The sequence below is a fragment of the Monomorium pharaonis genome, chromosome 7 (genome assembly GCF_013373865.1).
Source record: "Monomorium pharaonis isolate MP-MQ-018 chromosome 7, ASM1337386v2, whole genome shotgun sequence".
Lineage (NCBI taxonomy): Eukaryota > Metazoa > Arthropoda > Insecta > Hymenoptera > Formicidae > Monomorium > Monomorium pharaonis.
The window spans coordinates 22,138,469-22,161,766 of NC_050473.1; the positions used below are offsets into that span (position 1 = coordinate 22,138,469).

At 37.8% G+C, this 23,298-nt stretch overlaps 1 protein-coding gene across 3 annotated transcripts in view; it reads left to right on the forward strand.

Annotated features, from left to right (window-relative positions):
• LOC105839284 overlaps window positions 1-23,298 on the forward strand; it is a 224,563-nt gene that overhangs the window by 37,107 nt on the left and 164,158 nt on the right. For all 3 annotated transcript variants that reach the window (XR_001139286.3, XM_012685479.3, XM_036289894.1), the window contains exon 2: window positions 10,826-11,415. Coding sequence is in view for 2 of the 3 variants with exons in the window: in XM_012685479.3 (XP_012540933.1) it covers window positions 10,826-11,415 (590 nt within the window). In the remaining variant the exon portion in view is untranslated. The remainder of the gene's footprint in view (window positions 1-10,825; window positions 11,416-23,298) is intronic.

Here is a 23,298-nt window from a genome sequence, read left to right on the forward strand (position 1 = left end):
GAAATTACTGAACCCACAGCAGGGAGATTTTGCAGGAGTCAAGTTAACACCTTGGGCTATATCATATAAAAAATTCAGATTTTTTGCTCAACTTTTACGAACATGGCGCTTCAAACTTTTGTTCCTTTAATTTTGACCTGTAGTTTATAAATTGACCCCAAGTTTTTGATTGAGCCTAGTTAAAATTTGATCGGTTTAGCCGTTTTTGAGATGTAATAATCTTGAGTGCTTGCCAATCGCGTACTTGCGTAAAGAACACGGTCGGTCTCGCGTTCGTGTTTACTTGGCGCGAGCCTTTACTGTGTTTTTTTTTTATTAATAAAATCTCCACTCCTAAAAAAATGAATACGTCTATAGTAATTGGGCAGTGTTTTTATATTTTATTTTCAAATCCATTATTAATATAAAAATTAATTCTTTGTGTTTAATTAATCTTGTATTGACTAATTTGTAATTAACTTGTTTATTGCGAAAATAACACAGGCACAAAAAAGTGATTGTTCCGGCGCACCAGACTGGTCAATCCTTATGTATTTTGACCCGCTGAATGCGAATCCAAGGTCAGAATTGCAAAGTTAGCTCGTATTTTGTAACCTTAAAAAAATTTTTTTTTAATGTTAGTCTGGCGGACCAGCCTAGTCAATTCTTATGTATTTTGACACGTTAAATATAAATCCAATTGCTGAATTGGCTCATTTTTTTCTAACCTAAAAAAGGATTTTTTTTTAAATGTTGGTCCAGTGGACCAGACTAGTTTATCCTTATGTATTTTGCCCTGCTGAATCCAAATTCAAGGTCAGAATTGCTGAATTGGCTCATTTTTTTTTAACTTTCGATATGAGATGCCACAAAAATGGAAAAACATTAATGCCAAAAACAAAGATCTCTAGAAAAATTCTTTCTGTATCGAAATCGCGAACCAAGAGTCCGATTGGGTCTCCAAGAAAATATGTAGTTTTTGTTATAAAATGTTGCAAAGTTGTAAAAAGAACAAGACAAAACTGAGAATAAGAGTACCTGCTATATGGAAGAAACCGATGACCAGAGAAGATTGCTATTTCTGTATGACAAGTCTGAATGGAATAAACAACACAAAAAGTCGACATTATGGTACGCCAATGTTTCGAGTTTAACGAAACCTATAAGGTCAGTTGGGGTAAGTGAATACCCGAAAATGCAAAGTTTCTGTTTATTTTTCTCCTACAAGCTTCCAAATTTTTATGCAACATTAAAACTTTGGCAACATGACATTTAAACTGTATTTTATAGATGCATAAAGTCATTAAAAAAAAAAAAAGAAAATATTAAGAGAAAAAATCACACTTCAGAAAATTTTGTTGCTCCGGTTTTGGGGCAAGTGTGACCTCGACTATTACTGCCACTATGCTTAATATGGCGAAGTCTTTTTAGTGCAGAAGCAGGCAGTTTTAATTAAGTAATATTTTTTCAATGCTTTTTTTTAAGATTTCTTTTTTTTACTTAATTTATAAACACTTAAAAAATACTAAAATACTAAAAATCGAATTTTAAAAAAAAGCTTGACTTTTAGGGTAATTTAACTTTTATTAGACAACTTTTTAACTGCTTTTTAGTAAATAATGAACAAATAGTTTACTTTTAATGAAAAAATTTACTTATGAATAAGAATACAGTGATGCACAATGAATAACTGCTTAGCTTTTTTTATCGCTTTTATAGCTTTTAACATTAATTTTTTTTTGTTTCTTAATTTGCACTTTAAAAGTTTTCTTGATTTTGTTGGTTTTATTTTCCAAGCTCTTTTCTCTCCTTTTTTTGTTTTTTTTTTCTTACTGGACAAAAGAAACAGTTTTTGATAAGTAAAGAGATTAAAAATAATGAAAAATTTCCAAAACCAAAACAAAAGTAAAAAGAAGCTTTACGGAAACAAAAATAAACGATAAATTTACGGTCGCACTTGCCCCATAGTTTGAGTCGCACTTGCCCCGGATGGGAGTTTAAAGAATCAACAATAAACAAGTCGACAAATTAACTGTAGTCAAAGAAACGCAAATAGGATTGTTAATTACAGATATAATGTTAACTATAAAAAGTACTGACAAGTTTTATTCTTTCCACGTTAACGTTGACGGCAACAGAACTTTCACAACTTGACATCACAGTTTTTCTTTAGTGCTGACTATTTACCATTGTGCTGAGATCACTGATTGACAATAGCGTGCGCTTCAGCGGTGAAAATTTGCACAATTGTATTTACTCAACATACGACTACGGCGCACTCTATATAATTTTCTTTGTAACATTACACAAGCCGATGGCGCACTTACTCCGAAGCCGCACTTACCCCAACTGATCTTATATGTATTAGTATCCGACGAAACAAACGATGAAGTCATAGATACAAGTATTACTTCTGAACTCAATCGAATGGAAATTGATGGAAGTTTGGAAGAATCTGAAAGTGAAACTGAGAGCGAGACTGAGAGTGAAAGTAAATCAACTGATGGTGACTATGTTTCGTATTTCAAAAAAGCCAGGAAAAATAACAAGAGAAGGTGAACGATCTCGTACGAGATTTAGGTTTGCCCAAGGATGGAGCAGTTTCTGGCGTTCTGGTTGAAACACAATGTTAGGGAGGCGAAAAATGTGAAAACTTTATTATCGTGACAGAAAAAGAGAATATCGGCAATATTTCTCTGCCGATGAAGAACATTTATTAGTCTATTGTCACGTTGTTATCGGATTAATGGACAAATTGAAACCTGGATGTTACAAGTTCGATAACTGGACACTATTTGTCGATTCTTCTGAGAGAAGCTTGAAAGCAGTGTTGCTGCATAATACTAATATGCTTCCATTCCTGTAGCGCACTCAGGTAATAAAAGAAGAGTACACAAACCTGAAAACAATTTTTGAAAAAATTAAATACACAGAACATAGATGGTAAATTTGCGGGGATCTAAAAATTCTCACCATATTATTGGGTCAACAATCAGGTTACACAAAAAATCCATGCTTTCTATGTGAATGGGATAGTAGAGATCGAACCATTACATAAGAAAGAATGACCGACAAGAACGTCTCTACAACCTAAATCTAAAAACATCATAAATGAACCGTTAGTTGAGCCTTTAAAAGTTCTTCTTCCACCTTTTCATATAAGATTAGGATTTATGAAACAATGCGTGAAAATTTTAAATAAAAAAGGTGAACGTTATCAGTATTTATAAGACAAATTTTTTAACATTTCTAATGCGAAATTGCGGGTAGGAATTTTCGATGAATCTTAAATACGTAAAATGTTGAGAGACGACAATTTTGTCACCAAAATGAATAAAGACGAAAGAGCAGCATGGCTGAGTTTTAAAGGTGTTACAGAAAATTTTCTAGGAAACCACAAAAGTCAAGATTACAGAAAAAGGGAAGCGGAAATAATAGCGAACTATAGAAAACTAGGTTGTTTAATGAATCTTAAGTTGCATTTCTTGGATTTCTCATATCGACTAATTCCCAGAAAATCTAAGTGATTATAGCGAAGAACAGAAAAAAAGATTTCATCAGGACATCAAGGAGATAGAGCATCGATATCAAGGCAAGTGGAATGTGAACATGATGGTTGGTTTCTGCTGGACGCTCAAACGAGATGTCTCCATGAAAAAGAAGAAACGTAAGAGAGCCATTGCACAGAACCTTCGAGAATAAAAGAGTTAGATATAATAGAAAAGGGGAATGAATTTTCTACGCTATTGATTCACAGAAGCTCAGACTTGTCATCCGTATTGAATTTTTTACGGGTAATGTGGTTACGTAAGCTTGCACGCTCCGGATTATACATTTGTGACCCAAACTGCTTTTACAAAGTGTTTTTTTAGGTTAGGAAAAAATGAGTTAGTTCAGCAATTCTGACCTTAAATTTAAATTCAGCAGGTCAAAATACATAAGGATAGACTAGTCTGGTCTGCGGGACCAACATTAAAAAAATTTGTTTTGAGTTTAGGATATACGAGCCAACTTTGCAATTCTGACCTTGGATACGGATTTAGCGGGTCAAAATACATAAGGATTGACTAGTCTGGTCCGCCGGACCAACATTAAAAAAAAATTTTTTTTGAGGTTAGGAAAAAATTAGCCAACCCACATAGAAATTGGCATCCAGTGGATGTCCAATGGACGTCCATTAAACTTCCATAGATCCATGGGACGTCTATGTCCATGGTGGAAGTCAGATGGACGTCCATTAGAGGTCTAGTAAACTTCCTTAGCTCCATTGGAGGTTTACCTCCATGGCGGAAGTTAGGTAGACGTTCATTAGGGATCCAGTAAACTTCCATGGCTCCATTGAAGGTTTACCTCCATGGCGGAAGTTAGACAGACGTCCATTAAAGATCCAGTAAACGTCCATGGCTTCATTGGAGGTTTACCTCCATGGTGGAAGTTAGATAGACATCCATTAGGGATCCATTAAACATCCATAGCTCTATTGGATGTTTTCTTCTATAGTGGAAGTTAGATGGATGTCTATTAAGGTCCACTAAACTTCCATAGCTCTATGGAACATTATTTCCATGATGGAAGTTAGACAGACGTCCATTAAGGATCCATTAAACTTCCATAGCACTATGGAACATTTACTTCCATGATGGAAGTTAGACAGACGTCCATTAGGTATCCATTAAACTTCCATAGCTGTATGAAACATTTATTTTTATGGTAGAAGTTACCCAGACAACACGCTTGTTAGAATGAAAACTTTAAGAGAACTTTTTTAAGAAAACATTTAGATATCTTGGAAATGATGTTCAAATGGTAACATTTATCAGAGACGTCTACTAAGAGAGGTCTTTGAGATATCTCATGGAAGAGTTTCATTTAAGTTTCTTGAAAATGTTATCCTTATGATATCACAGCTAAATGATATCAGCTCAATGTCTCATAAAAGATATCACAATGCTGTCCGATTTTTGAGCCGTCCATGCGCGTCGTAGTTGACTCAGAAATCAGACAACACTATAGCATCCTGAATGAGAGATCTATTTGATATTTAAAAAAATTATCATAAAGATAACCCACATAGAAATTGGCATCCAGTGGATGTCCAATGGACGTCCATTAAATCTCCATAGATCCATGGGACGTCTATGTCCATGGTGGAAGTCAGATGGACGTCCATTAGAGGTCTAGTAAACTTCCTTAACTCCATTGGAGATTTACCTCCATGGCGGAAGTTAGGTAGACGTCCATTAGGGATCCAGTAAACTTCCATAGCTCCATTAAAGATTTACCTCCATGGCGGAAGTTAGACAGACGTTCATTAAAGATCCAGTAAACGTCCATGGCTCTATTGGAGATTTACCTCCATGGTGGAAGTTAGATAGACATCCATTAGGGATCCATTAAACATCCATAGCTCCATTGGATGTTTTCTTCCACAGTGGAAGTTAGATGGACGTCTATTAGGGATCCACTAAACTTCCATAGTTCTATGGAACATTATTTCCATGATGGAAGTTAGACAGACGTCCATTAAGGATCCATTAAACTTCCATAGCTCTATGGAACATTTACTTCCATGATGGAAGTTAGATAGACGTCCATTAGGTATCCATTAAACTTCCGTAGCTGTATGGAACATTTATTTTCATAATAGAAGTTACCCAGACAACACGCTTATCAGAATGAAAACTTTAAGAGAACTTTTTTAAGAAAACATTTAAATATCTTGGAAATGATGTCCAAATGGTAACATTTATCAGAGACGTCTACTAAGAGAGGTCTTTGAGATATCTCATGGAAGAGTTTCATTTAAGTTTCTTAAAAATGTTATCCTTATGATATCACAGTTAAATGATATCAGCTTAATATCTCATAAAAGATATCACAATGCTGTCCGATTTTTGAGCCGTCCATGCGCGTCGTAGTTGACTCAGAAATCAGACAACACTATAGCATCCTGAATGAGAGATCCATTTAATATTAAAAAAAATTATCATAAAGATGTTTTCAAAAATAACGGTTTGTCTACAATTACTGCGCACAAAAAAATGCACAAAATCTAAATTTATCATGTACTGAATACAAAAACAGAATAATAAATGTACTATTCAATTTTTCTTAGAATATATGATCTATATAGTTAAAATTATCTAATTAACCATTTGAACGCTTCAAAGTATTAATGCTAAATAGATCGCAATTTCCATCAAATTATTAAGGTTATGGAAAAAGATAAATTTAACAATGAAATTAATAAGTAAATAAATTAATGCTATTTATTTTTAATATGTTTTGCAAAATTTAATTGCTTTTATAAAAAATAATATAATTGCGTCAGTTTATAACATATATGTAATATATGTAGACAATAACAAGTACCCATATCGATGAGTCAAATTGGTATAGCAGATAGAGTACAAGGTTTGTAATCCTAAGGTCCCGGGTTCAAAACCAGAGGCAAGTAAGAATAAAATAAAATAATATAATTTAAATTTAATTAATTAATAAAAATTTGTCCTAAATTTAGTATGTACTGTTGATAAAAATAATTTTAAAAAAATAAAATTTTTATTTTAAATTTTTATTTTGTCAATCATCCATCGAGGCTCCGTGAAGCCTCTATTAATGATCCACGAAACGTCCGTAAGTCATCCATCGAGGCTCCGTGAAGCCTCTGTTAATGATCCACACAACGTCTAATAGACCTCTTTGACGACCTCTATTGAAGGTCTAATAGACGTCCACAGTGCGGAACTGTGGATTTCTAATGGCTCTATATTGGACGTCTAATGGACGTCCACTGGAAGTTTAAACTTCCATGGCAGACGTCCATTAGACGTCTACTGGAGGTTTTATTTCTATGTGGGAATTTATCAATTCTGACTTTGGATTTGGATTCAGCAGGTCAAAATGCATAAGGATAGACTAGTCTGGTCTGCGGGACCAACATTAAAAAAATTTGTTTTGAGTTTAGGATATACGAGCTAACTTTGCAATTCTGACCTTGGATTCGGATTTAGTGGGTCAAAATACATAAGGATTGACTAGTCTGGTCCGCCGGACCAACCACTTTTTTGTGTGTGCCTGTGTTATTGTTAATAGCCATAAACTGATATTAAGAGGTACGATAATATTTCGCCCTAAGTAAACGCGCAGCGAAATCGCCCGTATTCAGTTTTATCTTCAAGAATATCAAGGGTTTTTGGGATCAAGTAGGCGACTGCGTCTTAGTCCAAATAACTGCTGTCGCACACACATAAACAATGTAAATAACAAGACAACTCCAGGTTACAAAAAAAATATTGAAGCCAGTATGTTTTCGGTTTCTGTTAAGTTTGCACGTATGTGTTTGCAGTGTTGGTTATTGTAATCCTAATCTGTTTTTTGATATTTGCGCAAAATTCAACATTGTTAATATGAGAGATTTACAAATACTTTTATTTATTTAAAATTAATTTATTTACATAATTTTTAATTATGGCTACTTGCTATTAACAATTGTTTTTGCAAGAAACAAATTGCAAAAGTTGCAGAATTAATTTATTACAAAAAATTGGTTTCTATATTAATAAATAGTTTCCATATTAATAAATAATTTGGAAACAAGGTAAAAAACGTTGTTATTAAAAACCAAGTTACATTTTCATAAAACTGCAACAATTATTCCAAAGACTTTTTAGACAATTACATGCGATACTGATCTTATAATAAAATTAGCATTTAATAAATTTAATACTTTGGTTCCGTCCTTAGCTTCAGTGGAAAGACTATTTAGTTTCGCTACCATGTTCGACATTGCGAAATTTAACTGTCTTACGGATGAAAATTTTGAAAAAAGAGTGCTGTGTAAAGTTAATCATATTTTCAAAAGCAATTAAAATTACATATAAATTACTTGTATTATATGCCTTTTTTATTTTTACTAATTTAATTTTGTTTTATATACTTTTAATTATTTAAATAATTAAATAATTAAAGTATTTTTCCGATTGATTAAGTAGTTCTTAAACCAGATTACTTGATTAATTGAATAATCAAACCTTTTTATTCAAATTACTTCATTAATCAGGTAATCATTTTTATTTGATTACTTAGATTTTACTGTTTATTAGAATAATAAAATATATTTTAAACTTAATTACTTAATATTAATTAATCAAGCAACTAAAATATTTTTTTGATTATTTTATTAATTCAGCAATCGAAAATTTTTATTTCGATTTGATTATTTAAGTAATAAAATAATTTTTATTTTGATTACTTGATTAATCATGTAATCAAATATTTTTTGTACCCGATTACTTGATTGATCAAATAATCAAAAATATTATTTCGATTATTCGATTATTCAAGTAATAAAATTTTATTCCGACTACTTGATTAACCATGTAATCAAATAGTTTTCAGACTTGATTACTTATTTAATTAAGTAATCGAAAATATGATTAATCAAATAATTAAAAAGCAGATTTGTTTACTGATGATTATTTATGTAATCTGTTATCATTAATTTATTATTAATATTTTGCCGATCTTTGCTTGGAAGTAACGTTAATAACCGCGAAAGTTTTAAATCTAAAATTGGAAGAAATATTTGATACAGATTGGATGACAGTATACATAAAAAATCACTTTTTCACAATATAGAACATGATAAAATGTTACACTTTTTTTATTTGGTTTGTAATTATATTGAAAATGAAAGAAATTTTTAATAGAAAATGAATAGAAATGCATTAAAAGTATTGTTGTGAACGTTTTGCTTTGAACGGGAGTTCTTCTCCGAAATAGTTCTGGGGTTTGCCTGCCCATCTTATTCCAGGAGTAAGATGACGACTTCGAGGCCTTATAAGTAGCACGAGAAGACGGACGAATTACTCTTTGCGTACTCGCACTCGAGTCCTCTTTTTCTCATACGAAGACATTAGCCGTCTCTCGTATATAATACTAGCAAGCACGCTGGCCACCAAGGAGCAGCCGTGGAACCCCGCAACCGCGGTAATCTCACTGAGAAGGACCAGACCTCCAAGGGTACTATTGGCCGCCGACGATCCGCGGATTTGGCGCTACACCTTGCCCCGGTACCTGTTACCAGACCTATTGGAGAGCCTGGCGAGGGAGACCACCAATAGAGGAGACCACCCAGACGGAGGAGGACACGACCTGGGAGAACCGGGCAACACAGACCATCGCCCTACAGGCAACCAGGGACCACGGTACTTAGCACGAAGGCAGCAGCACTGAACAGACCAGGAAGCCAACAATGAGGCAGTCGACCCCGCGACGAGCCGGCAGGACGCCCTTGCAGGGAGAAACGCGCCGCCAAGCGGAAGGAAAGACGCTCTTCCAAGAAAAGGAAAGCCGCAGACAACCAGGTTCCGGAAATAACGTCCACGCTATCTCTGGACGAAAACAATAACTTGAGTGGAGTACGGGTGACGAAGGCTCACCCGCCGTTAGCTTGGAGGCCGCGGCAGGCTTGAGATCCCATATACACAAACGGCCCTTGTCAGGGCCAACCAATAAAAATGCAAACATAAGACTCTGTAAAATGTACATAAAGGAATAAACTATTTATTTAAGGGAAACCAGCGTACTTCTCTTCATGCACCATATTTCTTTGCGCACAACCTAACTTAACTGCGAGCGAACAACACGCCCACAACAAAGGGGTTAGGATCCGAAGGGGAGGGGATTTGGCTCATAGGTTGGTTGAAAAGACGGCCTCTTGCTTGTTGTGCTTTCGGTCTTTATTTATGTCTCTGGTTTACAATCAGCTGTGCTGCGCGTACGGTGTTAGGTGACACTCGCGATAAGCGTAATCGCGTGCTTACGTCGTGCGCGTGTTATTACTCTTTACTGGATCACGGCGTGGTTGCGCTTATATTTGTCGATGTTCTAGCGCAATTTCAGGGTGACCGGACGTTAGTGGCTTCCGCGAGGCTAAGCGTTTCGACACTGGAACGCGGTAGCCTCGCAGTTTAATTGTGCAGCGTAGGGCCTTATTTCTAGGGCGATACAGAATTGCTTCCGCGCTGTTCCGTATCGCGATGTTGTAAGCTCACGGAAGTTGCTTGGGACTTCCGTGAACGTAGCGAATTTCTGTGTGTCTTTCGAAAGAGGTGCTTCTCGCAATGTCTTTGAAAGATGATGCGTTTTGCAATATGAATGTATCAGTTGTAACTTTGCTTACAACAGTATATAAAAATTATGATAAAGTATGCTTAATACGAATTTTATTTATTTTTAATTTTATAACTCCAGTTATATGAATTGCGAATAATCTATATAAATAAAAATGTAAATGTATGTTTGTTAGTTGGCTAAGATCTCCGAAAGTTATTTACCGATTGCTTTGTAATTTTGACACAACGTTGCGTTCGACTTCTGTTGTGTTCTTATGGGGTCTGATTTTAGATATACTGGTTGTTTCAAAAATGCGGGCCGTAATTTTGGTGAATCTTACGACTTTTTTTGTAAATGTCATTGGAGGGTAATTTTATATATATTTTGCAGGTTTTATTTCGAATTTTAAATTTTATTGAAGTTGTAATGAATTTTTAATGAATTTGCAACGAAAAATTGCAGATTTTTTGTAATTACAAATTAATGATATTTTATTGAAATTGAACATTTTTATTGAAATAAATTTTTTAATGAAATTTTAATAAAATTACTGGTCAACACGTTCTAAAATTTTATAAAATTTAACAAAATGTTATCAAAATGTTATCAAAATTATATTCAGATTTTATTAAAATTAAAATAATTAAAATGACGATGTCTTGGATAATTATCGTAATTTATACCAGAGGAATCAGTTATCATCCGTTTATTTTTTTTTATGTTACAGGTTTGGATAGCACCGTGCTTCCCTACATTCACAGCTTTCTAAATCACGATGTAAACGGGCAGCAGTTATTAAACTTGCAATCACAGGATTTGGAAGAGTTGGGCGTGATAAAGCTTGGTCACCAGGAAATCATTCTTGAGGCCGTGGAATGCCTTAAGGGATTCCATTATGACCTCGATAAAGAAAATCTGCAGCTACTGGCGCTGCGACTGTCCAGCCAGGCGCACAGTTTGCACAAAGAATTGTGTCGTCAGAGGGATTCAGAGTCGGTCACCACTCAAACGTTGTCAGATGTAGCATCAATTATGATGGCGGTGAAGCCGTTGGTGAGGTGGATGGATTATCCGCCATTTAGCGGGCACATAGAATATCATACCAAGAAGATTGAATTAATGAAGATATCCATAGAAATGGCTACATGTGCGCAAAGAGATCGATTTGCTGAAAATCCGGTTTATGATATTAGAACGACTTGCAGACAACTGGCAACGTTAGCAGATTACATTGTACAAGAAATCGTCGATCCTCTTATTCTACAGCCTGCAAGTTTAGATTTAGCAACTTTAAAGAAGAAATCTAGTGATGATTTGGTAGGTTTTCAAATATTTTATGGTATGACAACTGCTGTTTGTGATATTTTTATTTTTGAGTCACATCGAGTTCTTAAAATATTATATAGAAAACTTATCAGGATATGGAAAACTTATCAGTTTTATCAGGATTGATGTAATTATGCAGTTATACGGAGTCATCCCCGATTTCAATGTCCTTTACATATGTTATCAAGGTTATCATCCTGAGTAATGTTGTGAAAGTTTTAGGCCGCGCTCGGCATTTATTAAAAAATTATTAACACGGAGTTTTTACGAATTATTTGTAATGCTAATTCTTGCGAACCACGGCTCCACCTTTAAATGGGCTGAAATTTTTTGTAGTGGCTTCTTATAGTTAAAAAGTAATGTAAATAACAATTTTTAGTCGGGGAAGTCCAAAAAAAGTTATAAACAAAAAAGATTTAAAAATGTACCATTGTTTTCTGATTAATATGGAATGAAATTTGTGAAGTCATAAAGTTATATGGTATAGAGAACGCGTGAACGGGGGAGGGGCTTTGCTCCTTTCTGTAATTCTTCCTAACTCTTACCAATTTTATGCCGCTATTTGGTTAATGCGAAAACATTGGAAACGAACAGCGTAGATCTTGTTTGGCATGGAAAGTCACAAATCCATGTGGTACTGTACAAGCGTGGATGTCGTTTACTTGGGTGGTACTCACTTGAATACGGTTCAAATGGACACGGTGCATTTGGACACGGTGCTTTTGGACACAATACCTTGTGCACGGTTTAAATGGCCACGGTGCATTTGGACACAAAAAAATTTTATTAAAAATGTATACCAGTTATATGCAAAAATGTACATCAGTTATACGCATAATCAGTGCGCATCTTTCCGTGTGCAAATAATCAGTGCGCATCTTTCCGTGTGCAAATGATCAGTGCGCATTTTTTGGTGTGCAAATGAGTGGTGGGCAAATGAACGATGTGCAAGTGAATGGTGCGCAAGTGAGTGGTATGCAAAAGAATGGTGTGCAACTTTTACATGTCCAAGTGAACGGTGGGCATTTTTGTGTGTGCAAATATCTGGTGGCCAAATTTTACGTGTGCATAAAACTGGTGTACATTTTTAATAAAATTTTTTTTGTGTCCAAATGCACAGTGCAAATGCACAGTGTGCAAACGCACAGTGTGTAAATGCACAGTGTGCAAATGCACCGTGTGCAAATGCACCGTGGCCATTTGAACCGTGCGCAAGATATCGTGTCCAAAAGCACCGTGTCCAAATGTACTGTGTCCATTTGAACCGTGTGTAAGTGTACTGCTCCCGTTTACTTTACGTTTTATATGATATCAGTGTTATATGTAAAGTAAACGACGTTCACGCACATGTACAGTACCACATGGGTTTGCGACTTTTCACGCCAAATAAGATCCACGCTGTTCGTTTCCAATGTTTTCGCACTAATCAATAAAGATGTGCGAATCAAGGTTTTCTAATTCTAATCGAATCGAACCGAATTTGCAAAAAAAAAAAATTTGAATCGAATCGAGTCGAATTGACAAAAATATCGCCGAATTGAATCGAATCACCCATATTTCGAATTCGAATCGAATCAACGCATAGGAATCCTGCAAGCCAGGAATGTGACATAAGCATTTGAAACATCGAATAGGTGAATCAAAATTAACGAAGTTTAAAGTTTCGTAACGACCAACTGTGCAATGTGCAACTTACTCCGTTTGCACCAAGAGTCTAGCAAGATAATCCACAAATCACAACATAGTATTGGTAGGTATAATTATAACTGGCAATAAATATTCAAATACTTTAGACAAAATGCAAAATGGAGTCTTTATGCGAGCCTATGTAAAATTCCGTTACAACAGCAGAATTGTAGAGGACTAATTGTGATATGTGATCCCTTAGCGTCAAATGAGAAATGTGTTAGTAAAATGAAAAGCATTTAAGCATATATTAAAATTAAAAATTATACTTTATTAAAAGTCTTTGTTTAACTTTGGGTAGTAAACAAAGACAGAACGATACTCGAGTGCACTCGGGTGATGTTTCCGAACGCAGCCTAAAATTCTTTAGAAGAATTTTTCTGACCGCAAAGGCGCTGGATGCACGATAGAATTTAACGGGTTTTAAGTCTTCTTACGCGGTTTTTTTATTCGAATTCGAATTGCAGTGATTCGACGTTATTGAATCTTTCGAATTTGAACAATGTTGATTCGGATTTGAATCGAATCGAATATCGTCAGATTCGATTCGATTTGATTCAAATTCGAATAATTCGCACATCTCTACTAACCAAATAGCGACATAAAATTGGTGGGTTAGAGTTAGGAAAAATTACGGAGTTGGGGTGCCTTTCCCCCACGCGTTCTCTAACCATATAATTGGATTGTTTATATATACGCATTGTACTTTTGCGCATTTCTATCCAGGGCGACAAAATATACGTGCAAGTAAGATAGTACAAGGAATAAATAAAGATGATAAATGACCCTCGAGTCCCTTTTGCTTCTCCGCCCCGCGCGCGCGCGCGCATATGTGTGTGTGTGTGTGTGTTTCAGGGCAATTTCAACGTCAAAAATTACAAATAATTTGTGAAAACTTTTTGTGTTAATAACTTTTTAATAGATGCCGAGCGGGACTTAAAACCTTTACAACCTTTACAACATTACTCAGTATAATGACTTTGTTGATAGCTTATGTGAAGAACATTGAAATCGGAGGTGGCTCCGTATAACTGCATAATTACCCAGTATTGAAAAAGTTAATGTTTTTTAAACTAAATTAAGTTATAATTAAAGGGATTCTGCAGACGTCTGTTTTACCGACAGAAAGACAGTAATTTTTGTATTGCAGTATCTTTATTTTTTTTATAGATTTGGAAAACTTTTTGTAGAATGAAAGTACGCGCATTACTACCAGTTTATGAGAGGGAGTTTATACTAAAAACGGAAAAAATTGTTAATGCACTATTACATCGTAACAATGTTTGTTTAATATAAAAGATTTACAATTTGTACTTATGAAATTTATGTCCATAGACTGGTAGACGACAGGAACAGTGTCGAGTTTTGAAAATTAGATTTTGCTGTCTAATTGAGACAAAATTGCGCTACGGAAATTTAGGTTATATACGCGTGCAAAGTTAATAAGTAGAACAATATAAAAAATTTTTCTAGTTCTTGATATAAAGTTTAATTGACTTCCGCTTCCGGTGACTGTGTGAGTGACACGAGTGAAAGTAGTGTGCTAGTGTGAGAGAGGTTTATAGGCGTAAGTGACGGAAAGGGTGTGCTGGAGAGATAGCAGGGAGAGCTGGAGAGCAGGGCGGTAAATTGGAATAAAAATCTCAGGAGGGGAATTAGGAAAAAAGTTGATATTACAAGGGAAAAGTGAGGTGTCGATTAGGTTAGGTTAGGTTAGGTTGGAGCGAGGGATGTATAGATAGCATAGAGAACAGATAGTACGAGCGAGGCAAGTAGGAGTGATAATGGCGCCGGGACAGACAAGTGAGGAAACGCGGAAGAAAGACGGGTTTGTAAGTTAGTACGAACAAGAGGTGTTTATTAATAGTAAGGTGATAGAGGATGATGAGTGAGATAAAGGATATAGGATTAGAAGGGAAGGGAGAGAAAATTAAGAAAAGAGGAAGGCCGTCGAATGTGTAGATGCTAGAAAGTGAAAGATCGAGTAACATGGGGAGCATAGATTTATTTAGCACAGAAAAGAGGAAGGAAAGAGAACTAGAAGAGGGAATAGAGGGAGAAGAGCAGGTGGATGAGGAAGAATTGTGTAAAAGAAGTAAGTTAGGAAGGAATCCACTAAAAGGGAGGCAGAGAAATTTTGGTCATTGGGAAAAAGCAATGGGTATATACGAGAGTTTTTGAGAAAAGATATTGTCAAAGATATAGAGAAAATAAGAATGAAATTAGATGAGGGAAGGGAGGAAATGACGAGGCAATGAAAGGGAATGATGACGAAGTGGGAGGAGGAAAGGAAAGAAATAAGGAAGAGATTAGAGGATTTGGAAAGGAGAGTGGTAGGTCTGGCGAAGAGAGAGGTGGTGAGAGGGGAAGAGGGGAACGATGGTCGGGGAAATGAGGATAGATGAGGGGAGATTTGCGGGCGAATTAACAAGGAGACTAAAGGAAATGGAAGTGAGGTGGAACAAGGGAGAAAGAAGGGAGAGGAAGAAAAATTTAGTAATTAAAGGTATTAGGTTAGAGGAAGGGAAGGCGGAAGAGGCGGTAAAAGACTTATGGAAAGTGATGGATATCAAAGAAAAGGTAAAGGAGGTTAAGAAGATAGGAGGTGTAGATGAGAGGAGAGGTTTGGTGTTGGTGAAGATGGAGGAATTAGAAGGAAAGAAGAAAGTAATGGAGGCAAAGAAGAGTTTAAGGGGACAGAGGGAGAGAATAGTAGATGATCTGACGAAGGTGGAGGAGTGGAGGTCGTTATTCGGTTAACGGAAAGGAGAATGTTAAAAAAGATCAATTTTCCGACTACAAAAGGAACCTAAAATTGGAGTTCTATGGATATCCATGAGCCGTATAAGAAGTGGAAATGACAGTCTTTTTCTGAAGACTCGTGGAAAGTGTCGAAAATCTGTCAAATTGATTGAAAATTGCGTCAATCCGGAAACAAGTCGAGTCTGTGGCATGAAAGAATTTTCAGTCAAACCAACTTCTGATTAAATACTTATCCAATAGTTTTTAAGCTAATAATGTTTAAATATCGGGATTCCGAAATTTAAAATGGCAGATTCAATATGGCGTGGCAGAATATCTAATATCGTCACGAATACCACAGGCAGCCGAACCCAGAGACACAAACGAGAACGTAGTGATGTTGTCTCCATTTTTTTGACTTTGTTAAAAATTTTTTTATTTTGTTTATTTTTTTGTTTTTGTAATTATTATAAAAACATAATTAGACGCAATTTTCAATCAATTTGACAGATTTTTGACACTTTCCACAGGTCTCCAGAAAAAAGACAGTCATTTCCATTTATTATATGGCTTATAGATACCCGTGGAACTCAAATTTTAGATTTAGAAGAGTGAGGGATGGCCGGAGGCATGGAATGAAGAGGTAATAGTACCAATCAGGAAGAAAGGGGAGGCATACAAGATATATACGGCGGTACTGGCGAAAAGGTTGAGAGCGGAATTGGAGGAGAGGGCAATTTTTCCACCGAATTAAACTGGGTTCAGGAAAGGGATGGAAACGATTGACAATATATTCGTGCTTAATTATTTAATTAACAGACAGGTAGAGACGAAGGGGGGAACATTGGTATTAGTGTTCGTGGACATAAAGGTAGCTTTTGACTTGGTGGATAGTGAGGTACTGATGAAAGCGATGAGAGAGAGAGAGAGAGAGAGAGAGAGAGAGAGAGAGAGAGAGAGAGAGAGAGAGAGGAGAGAGGGAGAGAGGGAGAGGAGGGAGAGAGGGAGAGAGAGGAGAGGGAGGGAGGGAGGGAGGGAGGGAGGGAGGGAGGGAGGGAGGAGGGGAGGGAGGGAGGGAGGGAGGGAGGGAGGGAGGGAGGGAGGGAGGGAGGGAGGGAGGGAGGAGGGAGGGAGGAGGGAGGGAGGGAGGAGGGAGGGAGGGAGGGAGGAGGGAGGGAGGGAGGGAGGGAGGGAGGGAGGGAGGGAGGGAGGGAGGGAGGGAGGGAGGAGGGAGGAGGAGGGAGGGAGGGAGGGAGGGAGGGAGGGAGGGAGGGAGGGAGGGAGGGAGGGAGGGAGGGAGGAGGGAGGGAGGGAGGGAGGGAGGGAGGGAGGGAGGGAGGGAGGGAGGGAGGGAGGGAGGGAGGGAGGGAGGGAGGGAGGGAGGAGGGAGGGAGGGAGGGAGGGAGGGAGGGAGGGAGGGAGGGAGGGAGGGAGGGAGGAGAGAGAGAGAGAGAGAGAGAGAGAGAGAGAGAGGTTCTGTTCTTTCACAATAAATGCCTAATTTTTGATAAAAAACGGCGGAAACTTATTTGTACACTTAATAGATTAGAAAAAGAACAGTCTGAAAAACAATTTTGTTTATTCTTGGTATAAAATCCAGTTCATATGATGATATTAATACGTGTACTTTAATTCTGGAAAAGGATTTCCGAATGTAAAAAAGAAATATATACGAAATCTTGTTAATGATATGCATGAATGACTACATTATCGACCTCGATCAAGTTTGACGGGCATTTCAAAGTTCTCTTAATGAGATTACATATGTATTTTTTTTATAAGTTTGGAATTTTTTCCAGAATTAAAATACACATAATAATATCAATCTGTGAATTGGATTTTATATTGAGAACAAAAATTTTTATATTGCACTACTTATCGACTTTACGTGTATATATATTGTTGTGGCTCTTTTTAGATAAAGGGTCACAGGTAATAGGGATCGTCTGCTGATGCTCCTCGAGTCAGGTCTTGGAGAGATAGTAGCCAGTTGTATTATAACAGTATATATATTTTCCTTCTCTTGATAACACGTATATAATAAACCGTAACAAGTATTAAAGAGTCAGCGACATACGTGCGTCGCTGTATACGGTGTAGCAAAGCCCGCTCGTTGTCTGTCACTCGGTGTATATATACACCGTTTTTGGGCGTATGACCGGGGAAGGTACTTCCGCGGTCATAGGTCTTTGGACAGGGTACTTGCTTAGCCAGCAATTGCTGGCTATGCGGATTCCACCCCAAAATCAGATGATTTTGGGTGTTGAGTCTTAGGCAACCGGGTGCGTTTCCCGGTGCGACGCCCGGTATATAGGCCGGGCGATGGCCGCGCGCGAGGTGTCATGCGACACCTTCTATCGCTTGCGACATGTGAGTGTGATGCACTCACAACATCCCTCCCCCTTATTAGGAAGACAACGAGGGGGCTGAGTTATCGGTTAAGTAATAGTGTTCCGCTATGATCGCTCTTATAATTATACGGTGGATTACAATTTCGCGATGAGCGCCGTTAATTTAAAATACAGGTGCGTCAGTACATTCATGACCTTAGTTAGCGGGGTCTCTTGTATGGCAGTTTTGGAAAGTCTCGTAGCTTACGTTCAGGTTGAGGGCCTCCTGGATGGCGTCCTCGTCCTCCAGGAACACGGCCAGGCACCGTAGGCAGTCCCTTGCTGGTCGGACGTCCATGAGGATGGTGTCGCAGAGAAAACACTGGGTGATGGTTTCCCATGTCTCGTCTGTCGCCAGTTGTGTGCGGTACCCGTGGGAGGTTGGTTCTCGTACCTCGCACCGGGCCCGGTGTGGTCGGTAACATCTGCGGCACCATCGCCTCCAGGGGAATTCGTTTTCCACGAGGCATCTCTCGGTCGGCCGCAGGCAGATGCTCCTTAGAAACCGCTCGTAGCGAGTGGGGTGGTCAATTGGGCGCACCCCATCGATTGGCTGTTTGGTTTCCTTCGGGATCTTTATTTTGAACTTGGTTTTATCACAGAAAACTTGGCTGACGCGACTTTGCTCGTGTTGGATTGCGAGTTTTCTTTGTCGCGCGGCTCTGCTGTGGTTTTTATAATTTTCCAAAATTGGTATTTGGTGGGGTAGTATATTCATTATCGGACCATATATGGTCATATCTAAGTCCGCTGTGCACCGTTGGTGCACGTGTCGTTCTTTGCCAGAGTCCGGCAATTCGCTGTAACGTGATCGTGTGTCACATTTTGCTAACTCGAGACGTGCTGGTTACTGCCATGCGCCCCTCCCCGTAGGGAGAAATTTATTACAATTCATTATATAAATATATATATTATTTTAGAATCGCGTACTATTCTATTTTGTATTAGCGTGATCCGCGCATTTTCTTACGTATCACGATAATCCCTATGACTATCATTATTACAACTATTACAATGGTTGTTCCGCTTGTTGCCATTCGAAAAATAAAGTGTGGCGATTGAAAGATCGAGTTTGGTCTTTTTTCAATTTCGTTATTTATTTCATCTATTTTTTGCTTATAACTTTCTAGTTCTGTTGGGTTTTGTATAACCTCTTTTAATTTTATTTTTCTCGCTATGTCTGTGTCGTTTGTTGAGTCAGACTTTTGTATTAGCGAGATGTTGTATTGCGGTAGATACGCTTCTACTCGCGTTTCATATGATGCCTTGAGTGATTTTATTATAGCGTTTTCCGTCGCTATTTTACAGCTATTCTTAAACGTTATTCTACCCGTTCTTTCAATCTTTTCCTTTATTTGTCCGTGGTCTTTACAGTGTATAGTGATTACTTGGCTTTTCGGTGTCGAGTATAGCCACGAGTGTGAGTTATCTAATGCTATCCAAAGACTATTATTCGATATAGTATTTTTTATTTTACAGTCTCTATTGTTTTCTTTGATTTCCGCGTATATTTTTACTTCGCATATGGAGTCTGCATTTATTCTATATACCGGATGGTTCTGCGTACATAAGTATTTGCGATTTATTTTTACGCATTTCTGTAGGTCGCTATTCGCTAGTATTATGTACGTACGCTGTACTGTATCTATCGCTACGAGAGGATGGTTTACTTCTATAAATGAGAAGATGTTATTTGGATCTGGGATAGATAGAGGAATTACATTCTGAATTTCATATTTCGGTATTGATATGAGTGGAAATTTCAGAATGGTGTATATATGAGAATGATCGCAATACGCGCCTATTTCCGCGAATCTTTCTATTGTCGACCATTCTTCTTTGCCTATTCTAAATGGGGAAATATAATCCTTCAGGCAATTTTGAGCTTGCGTCTTTAAGAGACTATTATTTCATTGATGGGTGTTAGGCGAGGATGCAACATTCCCTTTTTTACATTTGCTACGTATTCTAATACGTCTTCTGCGTCTCGCGTTAAGTCAGCTAGTATAGCGTTAATAATTATGAAATGTTCATGTAGATTATTCTGTTTTTCGTCTTCGATAAGTTTTGTCCGTAATTTGTCAGTTGCGTCTGCGAGAGTGTTTTCGTTTTGTCGTATTGTTTGTTCGTTGTTGTCAATGTGGGCTATTGTCGCTTTCATTATTTTCAGTTGGTTTTTTATTGCATGTTTATTTAGTTCTTCAGCATTATGCAATATTGTTAATTGCTCGTTGATGAGTTTTTCATCATTTGCATCCATGGTACCGAACAATGATTTCGCCACAGATCCTATTCCATCGACTAATCCTCTCTTTTGTGCGGTTTGTCTCTTGTACGTTGAGTTTATTCGCTCTATTAGGTTATTTGTTCTTTTGAAACCTTTTTTAATAATTTCATGCAAATTTGTGCATGTTTCCTTGCCGATTACGGCTATCATCTGACATAAATTGTCTGTTTTATGTATGTATTTTTCTAATTGTGTAAGTCGTTTGGTTAGTGACGTAGCGCCTACTTTGCTTATCACCTTCCAGGAAGACTCCACTTGGTGTAGTATTCCTATCTTCTCGAAATATATTCCCGGATGATGGGTGAATCTTTCTATCTCGTACTGTGGCCTTATGTCCGGTTCTTCCGCGGCATTTAGTGTTGCCCAGATTATACATCTGTAATTATTTAAAAAAAAAATTTTTTTTTGTGTGTACGAGGAATTTCTTATTAGATCAGCTTTCGCTACGCGTATCTTATTAAATTGTGTCAGCGTTTTGCTGCACGTGCGTTTGATGCTGCTAATTTGTGGTTGCTTAGTAGTGCATATTTTATTCGTTCTCGTCTTTCTTTTTTGCCTTTCCTCTTTCCTTTGGGCGGTCCGAATTTTCAGTCTTTTGTCGGCCCTCCATTAGTTTGTTTGCGTGTCGCGAGTTTGAATTTTCACGTCGACATGTTTTGCCGCGATTTAGATTCGTGTGGCAGTGAGGCGAGTGAGTGTAGCGGCTGTGAGAGTAACGGTTACGACGACGTCTTTTCCGATTTTCATGATCGGGAGACAGTAATATTGTCCAATGACCTAGAGGAATTGGATTACATTCCTTTAGATGAGGGAAAAGGTACTGAATTTGCCGAACCTTTGCTTATTAACGGATATGAGCATTTTGCCGAATGCGATGATGGTCCTGTTCCTTGGGAGAGCTTTGACGTATTGATGGACGTTTCGGAAGGGGACTGTGAACTATTTGTTTCGGCGAGTGTGGAGGACGAATTTGCCTCCGAGGGAACTTGTTTTTATAGTGGCGAGTGCGAGGATAATTTTGATCCTGAACTTGAGTTCGCCGTAGACTTATATCTCCGTGATGGAGTTCTGCCGGGTCTGCATCTTTCGTCTGAGGATCCAGCTAATTAACTATTATAAACGTTGCTTCGTAGTTTTTAGTGTTTAGTTTTTTAAGTGTAGTGTTTAGTTTTATTTTTTAATTGGTAGTAGTGCACTGGATTAAGGATTTTCTAATTGGATCATGTTCCGGCTGGCAGTGTCATCAGGGTAAGTCTTTTATTTTGTTTTGCTTTCCTTTTTCTTTTCTCTTTTTCTCGCCTATTAATTACGCTTCAATAAATGGTTTTAGGCGGTTTACGTGCACGCGCGTAGTTGTCCTGCCTCGTTTAATCGTGTAGTTGACTTCCGAGTGTTTTTCGGTCACCGTGTACGGTCCGGTCCATTGCGCGTCGAGTTTCTTAGATCTCCCGCGCCGGAGCGTCTCGTCGTACAATAATACCTTCTCACCGACTTTAAATTTTGTTTCCTTCGCGCGTTTATCATATTGCGTTTTTGCTTTGGCCTTTCTTTCTTTTATGTTTTCGCGTGCGACACGGTTTGCGGCCTTTAACCTCTCCCTTAATTCTTACGCATAGTCGTCGTAGTTATAGGTGGGTTTAGGCTGTTTCGTTAGGGCTGTCGGCAGTTCTGCCTGTCGACCATATATTAGTTCGAACGGTGTATACCCCGTCGCCGTGTGAGGCGTTGTATTGTACGTGTGCATCGCGTACGGGATCCATTCGTCCCAGTCGGTTTGGTCCTGATTTATATAATGTCGCAAATATTCGGCTAGAGTCCGATGCGATCTTTCAAGAGTTTCATTGCTCTCGGGGTGGTAGGCGGTAGTTTGAATTTTATTTATTTTTAATAGTTTGCACGTATTTTTGAATATCTCACTCGTGAAATTCGTGCCTTGATCCGTTAGTACGTAATCTGGCGTTCCGTATTCCAGTACAATTTTCGTGACAAATTCTTTGCTCACGGTATTTGCTTCCTGGTTCGGGATAGGTATCGCCTTGCTAAATTTCGTAAGATGATCCTGAAAAGTGAGTAGGTACCGATTGTCGTTTTTTGTTATTGTAAGTGGTCCTACAATGTCGAGCGCACATTTCTCGAAGGGTCGGCTTGGCGTATCTGTGACGATAAGAGGTGCCTTTATTCTTCGAGAGAGTTTATTCTTTTGGCATAACTCGCATTTTTTTACGTACCGCTCTACATCGGCCGTTAATCCAGGCCAATTATGTTTGAGTCGTATTTTTTTTATTGTTCTTTTGATTCCTTGATGTCCTTCTGTAGGTGCATCATGATATTCATACAGAATCTGTTTTTCTGTTCTTCTGTATGTGCTGGTTCGCATTTGTTATCCTCTTTATCATCTTCATTGGATGTATATGTGTGTTCGCCGTCTTTGTTTAGCGCGAGGACTTTATCAGTTGCTTCTGTAACGTGAGCTTCCCGCTTCACGTTACGACTCAGCGCGTCGGCGTTCGCTTTCGCTCGACCGGTTTTATGAATGATTTCATAATCGTACTCTTCCAGTTTCAATCTCCATCGAATCAGTCTTGATCCGGGGTCGTTTACATTAAATAACCATATAAGGGGTTTATGATCGGTTACGATCTTAAACTTGGTCCCATATATATATGGTCAGAAATGTTTTACAGCCCACACTATTGCGAGTAATTCTTTCTCGGTGGTACTGTAATTCTGCTCTGCGCGATTTAATATTCTGCTCGCGTAAGCAATGGG